The sequence below is a fragment of the Branchiostoma belcheri genome, unplaced genomic scaffold (assembly GCF_001625305.1).
Source record: "Branchiostoma belcheri isolate BF01 breed outbred unplaced genomic scaffold, Haploidv18h27 scaffold63, whole genome shotgun sequence".
Lineage (NCBI taxonomy): Eukaryota > Metazoa > Chordata > Leptocardii > Amphioxiformes > Branchiostomatidae > Branchiostoma > Branchiostoma belcheri.
This window is the reverse complement of record NW_017804276.1, coordinates 1174766-1190582: the sequence shown is the minus strand read 5'-3', so window position 1 is coordinate 1190582 and position 15817 is coordinate 1174766. Positions and strand designations below refer to the sequence as shown.

Below are 15817 nucleotides of genomic sequence, written 5' to 3'. Positions count from 1 at the left end.
TAAATTTCAGCCACACAGGCTAACACCACACAGGTAAATTTCAGCCACACAGGCTAACACCACACAGGTAAATTTCAGCCACACAGGCTAACACCACACAGGTAAAATTTCAGCCACACAGGCTAACACCACACAGGTAAAAAATTCAGCCACACAGGCTGACATCACTCAGGTAAAATTCAGCCACACAGGCACGCCAATAAATTATACTCGCAACCTATGCTACACCCGCCAAAATCTACAAAAATGCGACCTAACATAACGTTAATCTCTGCGACCTCTGGCAAGCTCCCTATGTTCGCCTACCTTTACTGTACAAATAACCGATTTTTTTTTTTTTTTTAACGTGTAATCTTACCACCGACACACTCTAAAATAACCTATTCCTTGCTTATTAGAAAAATACGAGCGGCAAGAAAAAACCAATTTACCTCCTGAGGCGGCTGTGGGGGGGCGTCCGGCTGGGCCGCGCCCGCCGGTCCCACTGGATTCGGCTGGGCTTGACCCTGTGCTGGCTGCGCCGCTGGTAGGGGTTGCTGCCCTCCGCCTTGCTGCTGTGGTACCTGCGGGGCCGGGGGCGCCCTTGGCTGCTGTTGAACCCCCTAAACATATAAATCGTCCACACAAAAAAAATTAACTTCCCTCCCCTACACGGCAATAGCAGAACTCCCCGGAAATAGCAGAATTCCCAGAACTCCCCGCGAAACGGAAACTAGCAAAAACAAAACTCGCTTGGGGCCGCCATTACCGCCACCACGTATCATGGTATTTTACGAAAAACTGAGAAAGTACTACCTGGCCCTGCTGCGCCGCAGGGGCTACCTGCTGCTGCTGGGCTGCCGGAGGCTGACCCTGTGCCGCTGCCGGTGGAGGTGCCGGTTGCTGTAACGCCGCCTGCACGGCGCCCGGCGCTGGCGGCTGCGGGACCTGAGCCATCTTCTCAAATTTTTCCCCTGCGTTCAACGACACCGACGGCCAACTGCGCATTTGTGTCGTTTCTTTCCCCCTTTTATATCTTATCCCTCATTAGCATACCCACCTGTTTCTTTGTCTTCTCTGATTGGTCCCCTTACTAAATAGTGCTAATTGGGCACCTGTCTGTGGCGCGCGGGGACAGGTGTAGCGGTGCGAATAGTGCTGTGTACCTGTTCACTGGACCGGTTCTGGACTTGTAAAAATGTTTAGGTTCAAGTCCAAAAAAAAAAAGTCAAGAACCGATTCTGGACTTATTAGAGAAAAAAAAATGTCACATACCCCTTTTCATTCCGAACCACCTAAAATCTTCCTTATATTGAAAAATCTGTGTTGCAAAATGAAGAAAACATTACCATTGGGCATCGTCAAGTACCGGCCTCCATGTTATGTGGCCACAGTTTTTCTCAGACAACATCGCAAGGTTGCCAACATAAATTTACATGCAATTTTTTTATATGCCATGGACTTACAAGTCCGGAACTGAACCTAAACCTTCGGACTTGAATCCAGACCTGAACCTGTACCCAGCACTAGTATCCAATATGCAAAGCACTGTCCAATTGGCCACTTAAGATATCGTGCCTATTGGATACTGTCTTACTGTCTGGTTGTGATTTTGCCCTGAAAGATCTGTTCCGAGATGAAGAAGGAAACTTTTAAGGTCTATCAAGGCCACACCAAGTAAATTTTATGAAGGGCATCCTCTGCAGACTATGATAGCATTTGAAAATCTGAAAAACAAGATATTTAAATATGTTTTTAAAACAAAGACCATAAATGTTGTAACAAGAATTGAAGCTACAAAACATGGTGTCACAGCCAGAAATTCACAGAGGTAATAGGTAAGGCCATACCAATTTAATTTTTTGGTTCTCGGATTCGTCTCTTCATTTTTTTCTGATTTGCAAAAAAAAAAAAAGATTCTGGTTCTGAATCAACTCAAAAACGCTCATATTTTGCCCCCAACAGTTGAGAAAAGTCCTTTTCTTCCTAGTTGTCACAGTTTTTCCATCTATCAATGCAGTAATTTAATTTAAAGTTTAAAATTCATTGTTTTAACAAGTCTTTTTTTGTTGACTTCATGGCTCCTATTGTAGCATTTGGGGCTACAATTGAATGCCTAGACCTGTTTTTTTTCGCCCTGTCACTTCATATATTTTCTGAAAAAATCCGAGAACCAACAAATTAAATTGGTGTGGCCTAAATGAAACATGTTAATTTCAGGTGGAGCGAGTGTTCTACCCTGGCCTGCCCTCCCACCCCCAACACCAGGCAGCCAAGAGGGTCATGGGTAACGGCTACAGCGGCATGATGTCATTTGAGGTGAAGGGAGGGGAGCAGGCAGGAAAAACCTTTGTCGAGGTTTGTAAATACTGCAAATTTGTTCACATTTGCGGCGACTTACTGTGCTAGCTTTTATTGTGCAGTAACTGTTGAAACACTTCTGTAGTACAGCAGCAATACTATGGAACACACATTACCAGTGTAAAACCACTGAAAACATTTCACAAAATTTACTGTATACTGCAAAATGTTTCAACTAAAGGTGTGTTATGAGAAACAGGAAGGTTCACACTTCAAAGAAGTATTAAGTTGTTGTTGTGAATTTCTGGTTTTATTTGATATTGTGAATTCCTTGCTGATTTTATGCAGATTCCACTGTCACCATTTCAACCTCCAGTTCAAAGTTTGTCAGAAGTACATGATTTCCCTCATTCACTTCCTCTACTGAATCCAAATACAATGTACTAGTAAATAGACATGCAAGCACACAAACACGCTGAAAATATAAACCTCTCTGTACATTGAGGTAAATAAATTAATCTTATTATGAAGCAAGTTCAAACTGTAATTTCCAACACAAGAAATTGGACTCCCCTAAATTTTTGACTGTACAACTCCAGTCTTTGTCAAGGAATGAACAATCCACCGCTTCTGTGACCTATGATCCACTGCTCACGGAGTCACGTGTGTTATCTGTGTGACGTCACGGAAGTGGTGGATTGCTCATTCCTTGACAAAGACTGGAGTCGAACAGTCGAAAATTTGGGTGAGTCCAATTTCTTGTGTTGGAATTACAGTTTAAACTTGCTTCATACTGATTATGAAAAACTTTAAACTTTTCTCCAACTCAAAATTTGACTCACCAGAGATTTTCGACTGAATCACTCAGTCTTCCTCAGCTATCTGACCCAAATGCTGTGGACACGTGATTTTTCCCACGTGTGACGTCAGCAAAGGGTCAAAGGTTGTCTGAAGTCGATATTGCCCCCCGTCCTGGTTGAGCGATGGTTGAAGTGCCCTGAGCATTTGAGCATGTAATTTACCCTGAGCATTTGAGCATGTAATTTACCAGCTCAGATGAACTTTCATGCTTGCTTCATAATGGTTTCTACCAACACAGATGAACTTTCAAGATTAAATCAATCTTATGTTGATTTTGTCAGAGTGTGCGTGTGATCAAACTGGCCGTGTCTCTGGGAGGGGTGGAGAGTCTGGTGGAACACCCTGCCACCATGACCCACGGGCGCTACATGATCAGTGATCTGGAGAGGGACATGGGAGACATCACACCTGGACTCATCCGATTCAGGTGAGACAAACATCATCTTATACATGTTATAGACCTCAGGAGTTAATCTCCAAGCAGATCCCTCTCGGTGGCAAAAAGACACTATCAAATTGGCCAGGCAGTATCTAATAGCCAGAGAAGATTGCCAGTGGGGTAGCGACAAAAAAAAATGGCCATAAATATATAAAAAGCTAACGATCATTCCCCCACAACCTCTGCTTGGGGAGTACTCAGGCGTAGCAATTTAGGCACACCACATATAATATTAGGCCACACCAATTTAATTCGTTGGTTCTCGGATTCGTTTTTTTCTGATTTGCAAAAAAAAAAAAGAATTCTGGTTCTGGAACAACTAAAAGATGCTCATATTTTGCTCCCAACAGTTGAGGAAAGTCCTTTTCTTCCTAGTTGTCACAGTTTTTCCATCTATCAATGCAGGGGTTTGATTAAAAGTTCAAACTTCGTTGTTTAATTATTAACCCAGCCTTTTGTGTTGACTTCATAGCTCCTATCGTAGCATTTGGGGCCTAATAGGACACCTAGACCTGGGTTCTTTTCGCCGTCGCTTCATATTTTTTTCTGAAAAAAAAAGAGAACCAACAAATTAAATTGGTGTGGCCTTAACACCAGATGGTTATACATTATATCTACAATATTGTTACAATATGAGTTTGAACTGCCAACACAAGAAATTGGACTTACCCAAATTTTCGACTGTACAACTCCAGTCTTTGTCAAGGAATGAGCAATCCACCGCTTCTGTGACGTTGGTATCATAGGTTGCAGAAAGTCTGTGGCGCGCCCCGTTTCTTAATTTGTTGAATCGTTTCAGGTACAGTTGCAGGTCAGGACCCGTACCTAAACCCGTGTACCTGTACCTAAAATTTGTTTTACACAGCTCTAGGTCCCAGCCCTTCCGTGTTGTACATGTAGGTTATGGATGTCAGGAATATGTGCTGTGTTCATGGTATGAAATATGAACCATGGCATATATGGCATAGTTTGACATCTCTGCTTTTTTGTTTCAGTGTCGGCATTGAGAATGTGCAAGACCTGGAGAATGATTTGGCCCAGGCACTGGACAAGATCTGAAGACTGCAGCATTTTTACTATTTTTAAAAGACTCTGTGCCTCAGAAGCATAAGATTTGTAGTTCATTCTCTAATGAGAAACATAGAAAATAATGACGCACAAAATATTAAGTTCCAAGCCTACCTCTGTATATCTACAATTGTGTAATCCACACTTACTAAGGCCACCTCTTCCACTAGACAGCGATCATTCTTAGTGACCAAAATTTGGGTTTTTGGTCAGCCCCTTGATTTTAAAATTGTAACAAGATGGAATATGTGAAGCATAATTTGAAAGAAAACAAAACATGAAAAAATTCATCATTTCTGAAATTCAATGAAAAATAAAATCTTTGGATGCTGAGTAATTGCAGTCTCTAGTGGAAGTGGTGGAGTCTTGTACCTTGTCAGGGTACTAGGTGCCAATGTCGGACTTATAATTGTTACCGGTAAGTGAGAAAGTGTGGTGCTGTTTTTAAAATCTGTATGTGGCAATCAAGTCCAAATAAATATTCTGTCAACTGTAATCTGGTTTCGGTCATTCGTGAAAGAAGGGACTTTTTACACAACCAAGTTTTTTATTCAGCCAACATTTCAGTGACCGTCTGTCAGCTTCCTTGGGGCAATTCTGATTGGTTCACAATGCAATGTGTAGATATGTAAATATTGTACGTGTGCATCTAAAGCAGCAACACCTGTGCTGTAGTGCAAACGTCAGCTGAATAAAATACTTGGTTGTGTAGGTTACAGTCATGTTAAGGCACAACACTACTGGTTAGTAAGTGTACACTATATTCTTCAGAAATAATGAGACATAACAAGTTCTAAGTTGGTAGAAAGTTTATTATACTAACCTAAAATGGTTACATGTACACCCTGGTCAATCTCATACCACTATCATGTTTGGACACATACAAAGTTCTTTGTACAAACTACTAACTCAGGCTACTGAAGACTGGTTTTGGCCAACCACCTATCAGAAACAATAATTATTCTGATTTGTAAAAAGGAATGTTTCTTTTTTTTCATTCAAATCTTACAAAAGCTTAATCAGTTGTTGAACAAATGTATTTTCATTCACCATTATCAACAATAATGCAGTAAATGTCTCTGCAAGACACAAACAAAAAAAAGTCATTCTAAATCTCTCATACTAGTCATAGATTTTCTGCTGCTTTTCAGTGTGCTTTTGCAATTTGCAAAAAGAAAGAAAAAGTTGGTAGTGGTGAGATTTTTCCTTACACAGGTTACCATCTGTAGGTATAAAGTTGCCTGACAAGTCGCGGCACAAGGTCCTAAGTTCTTCCTTACCCCCCTCCCACCCCTAACAGAGCTAAGTCGTCTATCTCCGCCCCCGTCCCCTGCCACGCCCTGCACCGCGACCCCGTCCTCGTCCGCGGCCACGTCCTCTGCCAGCTGGAACACGGGAACAAAATACATCATGAGCAGAGTACTACACGGGACGCTAGCATTCACTTGTGATTTGATTTGATTAATTAGACTGAAGGGGCGAGAGGTGACATGTCTTCACAGTAGCAAAATTTTAGTCCAAGGAAAAACATTTCAAGCCCTGCTAATTCATTGAAATACTTTGAATCAAGTTTGATTTGGACTTGCATACATCCTTGAAGTTGTTGCGGTAACAGAACTTCTTTCTGTTGTAGATATGGAAAAAAAACTGGTCCACAATTCTTAATGAGCACAGTCAAAGATCAAGGCTCCTAGGTTGTAAACAGTTCTTGACACAATGTCTGAACATGTTCAACAGCCTTAGAATTTCTATTACCCACAAACACGCTGCCCAGATGCAGTTCAGAACCAACATATTTAACATGCGTCAGTCAGACTTACAGGGCTCGACATTGAAGGTGGTGACTGGTGGTCCAATGGCCACAGACCACTAAAATTTAGGCTGGGACAACTAAAAAGACACTTTCAACTTTGGGACATTTTTGGGACAATAGAAAAAAAATAAACATCAGAATGTTAGCCCTTCTTTCGTTTATCAGGCAAACAGGCACATGTCCAGCTTTTGGATCCAGAAAAGTCTCTCTGAACTTTTTGTCTACACTGCAATATTACTTATTAGTGCGCGCCTGGTAGTGAACAGAAGCAAAATAAAGTTGACTTCAAGTTGAAGTCATACTGTATATACTTCCCAAAAAAAGCATGTTGGGACAGTTCATCCTCACCTCGGGACAACTGAAATTTATTTTTTGGGGACAGTGCTGGGACAATAAGAAGAAAAGTTGATTTTGAGGCCTGGACTTACCTCCAGAAGCCGCCTCCCTCTTCTTGGCCTTGGCCTTGGGTGTGTCGTCTATCAGTAACGTGTCCAGCGGCAGGCTGTCTGGGAGGATGAAGTAGCGGATGTTGTTGCCACGGATACTGAGAGAGTCCAGCTGCACGGGTTCCCGGTTCTTAATCGTCATCTTCACGGCCTTCAGGTGTGTGTTCATGCTGACGTCCACACCTGGAACAAGAAATCAGAGATCTCAGACTTCCAGGAAGTATAATTTTGTTAAGTTCAAGTTCACCCCATTTCCTATGTCTGACCCAGGGTTGGACAAGTTTTCAAAAATCCACTTGCCCGGTAGTACCTGGTCATTTCCACTTGCCCGAACCAACTTTTCGCTTGCCCAAAATATGACGCATTTCGATTCATTTTACTAGCAGAAAGGAAATTATTTTATTTATTGGATGCTTTATTCATGATCAAAATTGTTTTTAAAACTCGATCAAAATAATGCAGGGGCTATACTTTGCATCCAAAAAATTTACTTGCCGAATCGGGCAAGTGCAGGGACATATTTACTTGCCCGAACTGTACTTTTACTTGCCCTGGGCAAGTGGGCAATGGGACTTGTCCAACCCTGCTGACCTTTTGACCTGTCATATTGCCTGTCAATCTTCCTCCAACCACGTGCCAGAATAGCAAATTAGATGGTGACACCTGTTAAGTAGTACAGATTTAACTGTTTAAACTTGTTTAACCGAGCACTGGAAAATCTGATGTGGAACCCATCACTTAGGTATTTCCACACCGGCTATCCAGTGCTGAACAGCCTCCGAGCACCGGCATCCGAGTGCTGAGTGGAGATAATGACTGGAAAATGAAAGCTGGGACAAGATTCTGTTCTGGAATTCCAGTCCTGACAGTGTTTCAGCACTGGAACTTAGAAGAAATCTGTTCAGCACTGGGATAATTTCCGAGTGCCGCAAGTTCCGCCCTAGCTATAGGCGGCCAGTGAGGAACCCGTTGCTTCGGTACTTGCCAAAGGTTACATAACTTTATGATAAAATGTGTGTATAATTCTTATTACCTGTAATAGTGCCGTGGACTTGTGTGCCATTTTTCAGCTCTATTGTCACCGTCTCGTGGCTCAACTTCATAAGAAACCTGGGGAAAGAAACAGGAGACTCGAGTAACCTGAAGTTACTGTATCCAAGGAGGAACCTCCTTGCTGTATCCAAGGACATTTAAAATGTAATAGCTCTATATAAAAATGTCCTTACTGCATGTAACGTTACTAGTAAAAATATTTTGTTTATGGGGACTAGCCTGGTATTTTCATGTGTTGACATTAAATTGGTTTAAATTTCCATAATTAGGAGATATTTCGCTCGTCTTAGGACGCTAGAAAACTTGACTTATATTTAGCTAAGTATGAAATAAGCCAGTGAAACCGCCGACGAAATTGGTTTGAGCTACATACATAATTCTACGTTAGCCAGCATGTTATGGGGGAGGGGGGCACATGTCAAGTGAAAACACTTTGTCGTGGAAGGAAACACGACTGGGTGCAACATAATTTATACTACGCGACGACATAGAGCGTATATTTCTACGTACATGCACCTGCAAAAGCTGTGATATAATTTGTTGCCGAGCTAACTTATATCGAGAATTTCCTAGACAATAGCCGGTATTTTAACTTGTGCACATGACATGAAGAAACGGGTCATCTTTTGTGAGCTCGTATTCCATATCAGAACAAGTTATACACAAAATAAGCACAGAATCATTTGTCAGACATTCTTCCTTGTTGGATGTCTTGGATTGCTTACCGTACGAGCTTCATTTTGACGCAGATTCCTCTCGATTCACCGTGAATCTCTCACAAAACAAAGACGGTAAATCTCAAAATGGCGTCCAAACGTTCCCGCGACGCGAGCCTCGCTGTGGTGACATGGGGGAACAGCGACCTCTAGCGACTACAACACACATTACAGACAACCTTCCCACATTTCCCAACAGTACAATTTCTGTATACTGATACGATTGCACTGTTTTCTGTAAAATTGCACTGTATACTAATACAATTGCACTGTATTCTGCAAAATTGCACTGTATACTCCTGGAATGGGAACAGTACAGATAAAAATCTGTGTATGGAATAATAACCAAGACTTGAGAGCTTTTGGCATGGAAATTAAGCAGCAAAAAAAAAAAAGCCTATCGCTTTGAAGCTTCAGCATTATCATAGTCCTTCTTTCAACCCAGAGGGATGGGGTATAACTCACCTCCGCGCCTAATCTCTAAGCAGATTCTAGGGTGGCAAAAGACAGTGTCAAATATTGCCCAGGCAGTATCCATTTGCCATAGAGTTCCCAATTTGATACTGTTTTTGCCACCCTAGGACCTGCTTCTAGATTACTCTGTACCGCTCATCTCTGTTATGGCTGCTTTGAGGTCTTTACAGATTACAGTGACTGTTGAACAGTTCTAATCTGTTTGTAGCCACCAAGAATTTTCTGGTTCAGCACTTTCTTCTACTCTGAAATCCTTGACACTTTTTAAATGTCTTCCTACTGCACTTACCGCGTGCAAATCAATTTTAACTTTCTCTCTGCTGCCTAACCCCATGATCAAGAGCATTAGTAGCCAAATGGCTAGGCTGCATAATATCTCACATACTTTTGATAAACAAAAACTGATATTTGCCATTAATATAATAAAAGGTCAAGTATTTGTATTTGTAACAAGTATTTGTACTTGCTATATATCCTATCAAAATGTACACCATATCAGAACAGATTTTTTCATAGCTCTTTTCAGATCAGCAGAGCCCTTTGCAATCTCCTTGGTTGGCGCCGAATGACAAGACACAAGATCGACAAGTCAGGCGGTTTGATTCCTGGCCAGATTTTGTGCCCTCGGTAAAGGTATATTGCACAACTTTCCTCACTCCATATAATTTCTCCATAAGGCCACACCAATTTAATTTGTTGGTTCGCGGATTTTTTCAGAAAAATCTGAAGCGACGGCGAAAAAAAAACAGGTCTAGGCATCTTATTATAGCCCCAAGTGCTACAATAGGAGCCATGAAGTCAACACAAAAGGCTGGGTTAATATTAAACAATGAACGTTTAATCAAACCACTGCATTGATAGATGGAAAAACTGTAACAACTAGGACTTTCCTCAACCGTTGGGCCAAAATATGAGTATTTTTTACTTGATTCAGAACAAGAATTTTTTCTTTTCTTTTGCAAATCAGAAAAAAAAGAAGCAGCGAATCCGAGAACCAACAAATTAAATTGCTATGGCCTTACCTACACTATTATACAGAAACCAACACACATTACAACACACACATCAAGCAGGAACACATTGTATCCGCTTTTATTTTTCATATACGAAGAGTCTTTTTGGTGACGTCTATTTTCTCTTGGTCTGCGCTGCCTCGGCGGCCTCCTCTGCAGCCTTCTTCTGCCGGGCCCCCAGCAGTCTGCAGTTGGCGCGGGCCATACGCATAGACTGGAACGCCTGGTACTTCTTCTCCTCGTCCGTGGGAGCACGGGCCTTCTCCTTCTTGTAAAGCTGTGGCAGGAAAAATTAAATCAATTTTATTGCTCAACAACTGTAACTGGTACAATGTATGGCAAAGAGGAAATAACAAGGGTACATATAAGGACTTATACTAAAGATATAATTCTAACAATCTAGTACATAATGATACTAAAGCTAATCTATTGTGTTTTTCTAAGAAAACTATTATTACATTCTGTAATTCAGGAGATATATCAGTTATTTACAATATAGTGTCACTTTTGTAGTGATTCAGATATGAATTTTCCAACGTACACTGAAAAAAATAAAGCAGCATGATCATGAATTCATGCATGGTACTTACATTAAGGGAACGACTACAAATAAAACCTGACACGTCAGAATTCTAACTGTGATACTGTACAGAGAACTCAGGAAAACAGGCTATTTTCGTAACATTTTTGGCATCAATGCTGTTGGATAACAATGCTAAAGTGAGCAATTGTTGAAAGGATATTAAAAAAATGAATTTACCCCCCCCCCCCAAGACACATTGCATTCAGCTGTAATCATGTTTGGTATTTGTAGATTGGTATTTGTAGGGTCATCTAAACATTTTTGCACAAGCGACTCGTGGGTACTTAAGGCCACACCAATTAAATTTCTTGGTTAACGGATTTTTCTAGACAAATAATGGAGCGGACGGGCGAAAAAATAAATAAAAATAAAAACAGGCCTAGGCATCCTATTTGGCCCAAAATGGTACGATAGGAGTCATGAAGTCAACACACCAGGCTGGTTCAAAATTTAAACAATGAATTTTGAACTTTTAATGATACCACTGCATTGAAAGATGGAATGACTGTAACAAGTAGTAAGAAAAGGACTGTTTTCAACTGTTCAGGGCAAAATATGAGCATTTTGCAGTTGATTCTGATTTTTTATTTTATTTGTAAATCAGAAAAAAATGAAGCGGCGAATCCGTTAACCAAGAAATTAAATTGGTGTGGCCTAATCATATTCTTTGAAATATTTAATGCATACAGTATTTTATTTTTCCTAAAATTAGTATCTTTTGAAAGGTAACACCCTCCTCCAGGCTTTAGTTCTCCTTTAAGGAACTGTGCACAAGTTGTTAGAAACATTTCACCCACCTGTCGGACAGGCATGACTGCACCCTGCAGCTGGGTAGCCATCTTCAACTCCTCAGCCTGAGGAAAAAAAACAACAAGCATGTAAGAACTTCTTGTTAGTAAGAAGACAACGTGAATGCGAGGGCCATCAAAGACCTACAAAATCCAGGCTAATGGCCATACTTTTTTGTCGTCGACATTAAGGACTGCCAAGTTGATGAATTAAGTTTGAAAAAATTTGAAAATGGATGACGTATGTAGAAGCACCTTCCTTAGGGATAATACATACATACATTAGAGGCCTATCAGCTGGGCTCTATGCCATCACATGCAATTCTCCAGTTCTCTCTATCTAACATTACATTTCAAGTATTCAAGTTCTAATAAGGTATCAGTAAAAGTCAGACTTCTACAGTGTACTCGACCTCTTGGCTCCTAGAGAAGGACAGAATTCGAAGAAACGATTTCCTGCTTAACTCGTAAGTCTGTACCTAAACCCATGGCATATACAAAATTGCATGTTGGCAACCTTGCAATAATGAATGGGCAAAACATGGAGGCCAACACTTGACGATGCCTGATGGCAATGTTTTCTTCATTTTGCAGCAAATATTTTGCAATCTATAGAAGGTTTTAGGTGGTTTGGAAAGAAAAGGGGTATGTGAATTTTTTTTTGTAATTAAGTCTGGACTCGGTTCTTGACTATTTAGGTTTTTTTGGACTTGAACCTAAACATTCTTACAAGTCCGGATCCAAGTCCAGTGAACCTGTATGCAGCACTATCAGTAAGCCACCCAAAACAATACTTCCATACATGGAAGTAATTCAAGACTACTTACACCACTGTCACCCTTCCTGGGTGAGCTGAGTTTCTTGGGGAAGAGGATGAGCTTGGAGCGGTACTCCTTCAGCCGCTGGACGTTGGCCTGCAGAGACTCGGTTGACTTGTTCCGCCTCCTGGGGTCCACCGAGATACCGATGGTGCGGGCATACTTCTTGTTCAGACCTGCAGCCTAAGCAAACATGAAATCATCAGACAAAATCATGAGGGTGGGTGAGTGACTGAGTGACAGATTTCAAACTTACGTGAACTTCGGGAGATTGTTTGATAAACTTTAACCCACAATGCTGTCAACCTACTCTGTCCACACAAGTACATGTGTACACCTACCATAAACAATTACACCATAAACAAGAATTCCATATTCAGAAAAAATGAGTACTAGAGGCTTAAGCATCAAAAAACGTATTAAATAAATAATAAAGAAACTACTTCGCAGTGGAGGTGGCCAAGCAAGGCTTGAAATTTTTTCTGTATGATTGCAGATTGAAAATTACCTGCACCAAACAATTTTACTGCATCATTCAGAATTTAGGAAGTGAAAAATGTCCCAAAACCACTGCCATTATTTCTTTTATACTAATATGTGGTGACAGTAAATCCTGTGAAATGAAATCCACATACACCTAGTCCCTCAGTGCATTTTTAGTTGTCCCAGCCTAAATTTTAGTGAGTGCCCATTGGAGCACCTTCATTTTGAGCCCTGCTTAGCTAGTCATTTGTATGCAAACCCAGACCAGTGCAGGTTAGGTACAGAAAGACGTCAGACATACCTACACACCTCCAGTTTTACTTGCAAATCATAACATGCATATAAACTAAAGGTGGTATTACACAGAGAGGACAAGTTCACAACTGATGCGCTGGATAAAATCACCACTTAAATTTCCATCATTACAGTAGTTACCTTGATCTCCTCCAGGGTGAAGCCACGTCCGGCCCGGACCTTGGTGTGGTACTTAAACGTCGGGCAGCGTACGATCGGGCGCAGCGCTCCACCGGCGGGACGGGGGGCCACGCGGCGCGCCTTCTCCACACGGGCCTTACGCCGGCGGATCTTCCTGGCCGGCTGGTTAAACCATGTCCTCACACGGTTCTGCCAATCCTTGTGGAAATGGCCGTTGGGTATCACGTTGTTATGTTTGTGAGTCATCTAGAGGAGAACGACAAGAGAATACATCTTGAGTCTTCAGTTCCATTGTTGTTGGTTTGGTTTTCTTTTTAATGCCAACGATCATGATAATGATGGCATGCTCATTTTCACACGAGTGAAGTGAGGAAAGTCGTGTAAAGTGCCTTTCTCAAGGGCACAAGATCAGTGGCAAGGTAGGGTTCAAACCCGGGACCTCTTGGTTCCGAGCCGAACACGCTACCGCTTCGCCACACGACCCCACACATAATTTGGTCATGTAATCAGATCATTTCTGATTTTAAAACAGGCTTGTTACAAGAAAATTTATTCTTCTATTTACAAATCACATGTTCATACTAGAGTAGTCATCCATGCACCGAGTATTGGTATAACCTATTTGACTTATGGGGGATTTGAGTTAATTCTAGGCTACGGAAAATGCAACATCAGAAAGACCTACAGTTTGCTTTGGTCATGGACGGAGAAAATTTATGTATTTTCGAACATTTCCATTTTATAACATATCGGCCATGTGTCCTAAAATCAAACCTTCTAAATCCACCCCCCTCCCCACCCATCAAACTGAACTAGGTACAAAAACGACTTAGTCTGAAAACACCCTTACATTTTCGCCGAGGTTGGATACTAAACACATTACCGAACATCGTGTACTTCCAATTCAAGGACTGTTAGATATTCTCTGGAATTTGAAGGTGATTTTTCTATAATTTACTTCTCTCAGTCATAGTCATACGTGTAGAAACATCGCTTGGCTTACGGAGATATTATGACTAGTTCTGACAAATCTAACGATTTCTGGGCAAAAATATCTCTTTTGTGCTGTGAACAAACATGTAAGAATTTATTTTGAAGTGAATTTGCGATGGTTAAGATGAAGATGATACGGTAAAACGAAGGATTGACTTTACCTTCCCTCACTACCGCATCTACGGCAAGATGTCCGCAGACGAAAAGGAGGTACCGCGGAGCATGATGGGAAACGCGAGTTCGTAGCCCCTGCAGTTCTTCCCAAACATGCCAGGTGGCGTAACATGTCTGCAAACTTCCCTTTTGCTTTTGAGAGAAAATTTCACAGCACACTTCTCACTTGCCTTAGGCCATGTTGATTTGATTATATGGATGACATCTTCTGGGAACCCCAAAACTGATGCGAGCGTGCGAATAAAAAAATGTTTGGCCAAATAGTTGCTTTCATTATGAAATCTACGTGGTCATGAAGGTTTAACAAATGACACAGAGTATGCCGTAATGGTATGGCAAATAATCTAGTCTTTGAATTTATTTCTTTACATTTTTGTCTTTTTCGTTTGATTTTGGGATTCTACAACATTGGTATCGTTTTTCCATCTTTTCTTTTGCAACTTATGGAATATATTTGCTTATTTTGCGACTGTTTTGTACAATTTACAGTATGGTTGAAAACTTTTTTTTTGGAAATGGCCAAATATTTATGCGCCCGTGGATGTCATCCATATAATCAAATCAACATGGCCTTACTGTCAAAAAAAGTGATATTCATTCTAAAACAATTAAACTAGATACTGCATTTGCATTGATGACAGAATACTTCCAACACCTAATAATGCATATAATAAAACCTTTTTATATTGTGAAGAGGCCCATACCCTTATTATATGATATATACTATACATTTTCCACGCTTGAATTCTTTTGAACTGCAAGATTTTGTTTTAACTGATATGATGTTATCCCAAATTCACAAAAATAAATAAACAAGTCAAAGAAAAATGCAGTGACGTGTTCATATTCTTCATTTTATTGAACTCTTGATGGGGCAATATTCATGTCAATTACCCATACAATTGTTTTGTCACCAAAAGACAAAGAAAGCAAAAACACAACCGAAGTTTTATTTCATCAATTATACTCGACATTGAATACAATATTGCTGCATAGTTTATTAGTAGCACTCTGTCTATCTAGTTCAATATTAACTGAACATGTACAGCAAGGAAAACATTAAAAATCATTCACCAATATCACAAATTGTATTTCATTATTTGACATAATTATTTTTTTCTAACTAAACAATAACATATGACCAGGTTCCTTTTTTATACAGCAGGATGTTGCAATAAACCAGTTCATAATTAAATTGTGCATACACAGAGTGCATTGTGAGACCCATACCAAAGTTGAGCCTTTGAGACATAAGGCCATGTTGATTTGATTATATGGATGACATCCTCTGGGAACCCCAAAACTCATGCGAGCGTGCGCGCGAATTAAAAAAAAGTTTGGCCCCCCAAAAAAGTTGCTTTCGTTATGAAATCTACATGG

At 40.7% G+C, this 15817-nt stretch overlaps 3 protein-coding genes across 4 annotated transcripts in view; 1 reads left to right on the top strand and 2 right to left on the bottom strand.

The window, feature by feature from the left end:
- LOC109483268 (L-methionine gamma-lyase-like) overlaps positions 1-5144 on the top strand; it is a 17930-nt gene extending 12786 nt beyond the window's left edge. The window contains exons 8-10 of the mRNA XM_019786261.1: positions 2200-2337; positions 3423-3568; positions 4576-5144. Coding sequence (XP_019641820.1) covers positions 2200-2337; positions 3423-3568; positions 4576-4639 — 348 coding nt within the window. The 3' untranslated portion in view covers positions 4640-5144. The remainder of the gene's footprint in view (positions 1-2199; positions 2338-3422; positions 3569-4575) is intronic.
- A 306-nt stretch (positions 5145-5450) lies between these two features.
- Positions 5451-8808, bottom strand: LOC109483271 (small nuclear ribonucleoprotein Sm D1). The gene is made up of 4 exons (XM_019786263.1): positions 8686-8808; positions 7941-8017; positions 6890-7090; positions 5451-6033 (listed from the first exon to the last, which is right to left on the bottom strand). The coding sequence occupies exons 1-4, from the start codon at positions 8697-8699 to the stop codon at positions 5960-5962; spliced, it is 366 nt and encodes a 121-aa protein (XP_019641822.1). The 5' UTR covers positions 8700-8808; the 3' UTR covers positions 5451-5959.
- Positions 8809-10226: 1418 nt separating this feature from the next.
- LOC109483266 (60S ribosomal protein L13-like) lies at positions 10227-14522 on the bottom strand. Of its 2 annotated transcripts, none has more exons than XM_019786259.1 (5): positions 14425-14522; positions 13271-13516; positions 12362-12535; positions 11544-11600; positions 10227-10440 (listed from the first exon to the last, which is right to left on the bottom strand). In XM_019786259.1, the coding sequence occupies exons 2-5, from the start codon at positions 13514-13516 to the stop codon at positions 10279-10281; spliced, it is 639 nt and encodes a 212-aa protein (XP_019641818.1). In that variant the 5' UTR covers positions 14425-14522; the 3' UTR covers positions 10227-10278. The 2 variants fall into 2 exon arrangements, with proteins under 2 accessions (XP_019641818.1, XP_019641817.1); XM_019786258.1 differs by lacking the exon at positions 10227-10440 and adding an exon at positions 10976-11034 and having other exon boundaries at positions 11405-11600.
- Between the last annotated feature and the right edge of the window lie 1295 nt (positions 14523-15817).

Coding starts and splice junctions, on each gene's coding strand:
- LOC109483271 (XM_019786263.1), bottom strand. Junction 7,091..7,940: donor AGTCCACGGCACTATTACAG/GTAATAAGAATT, acceptor TTCTTGTTCCAG/GTGTGGACGTCAGCATGAAC. Junction 6,034..6,889: donor GAGGGAGGCGGCTTCTGGAG/GTAAGTCCAGGC, acceptor CCCGTGTTCCAG/CTGGCAGAGGACGTGGCCGC.
- LOC109483266 (XM_019786258.1), bottom strand. CDS start 13,516: ATGACTCACAAACATAACAACGTGATACCCAACGGCCATTTCCACAAG. Junction 12,536..13,270: donor TCACCCTGGAGGAGATCAAG/GTAACTACTGTA, acceptor ATGTTTGCTTAG/GCTGCAGGTCTGAACAAGAA. Junction 11,035..11,404: donor AAATATTTCAAAGAATATGA/TTAGGCCACACC, acceptor ATTGGTGTGGCC/TTAAGTACCCACGAGTCGCT.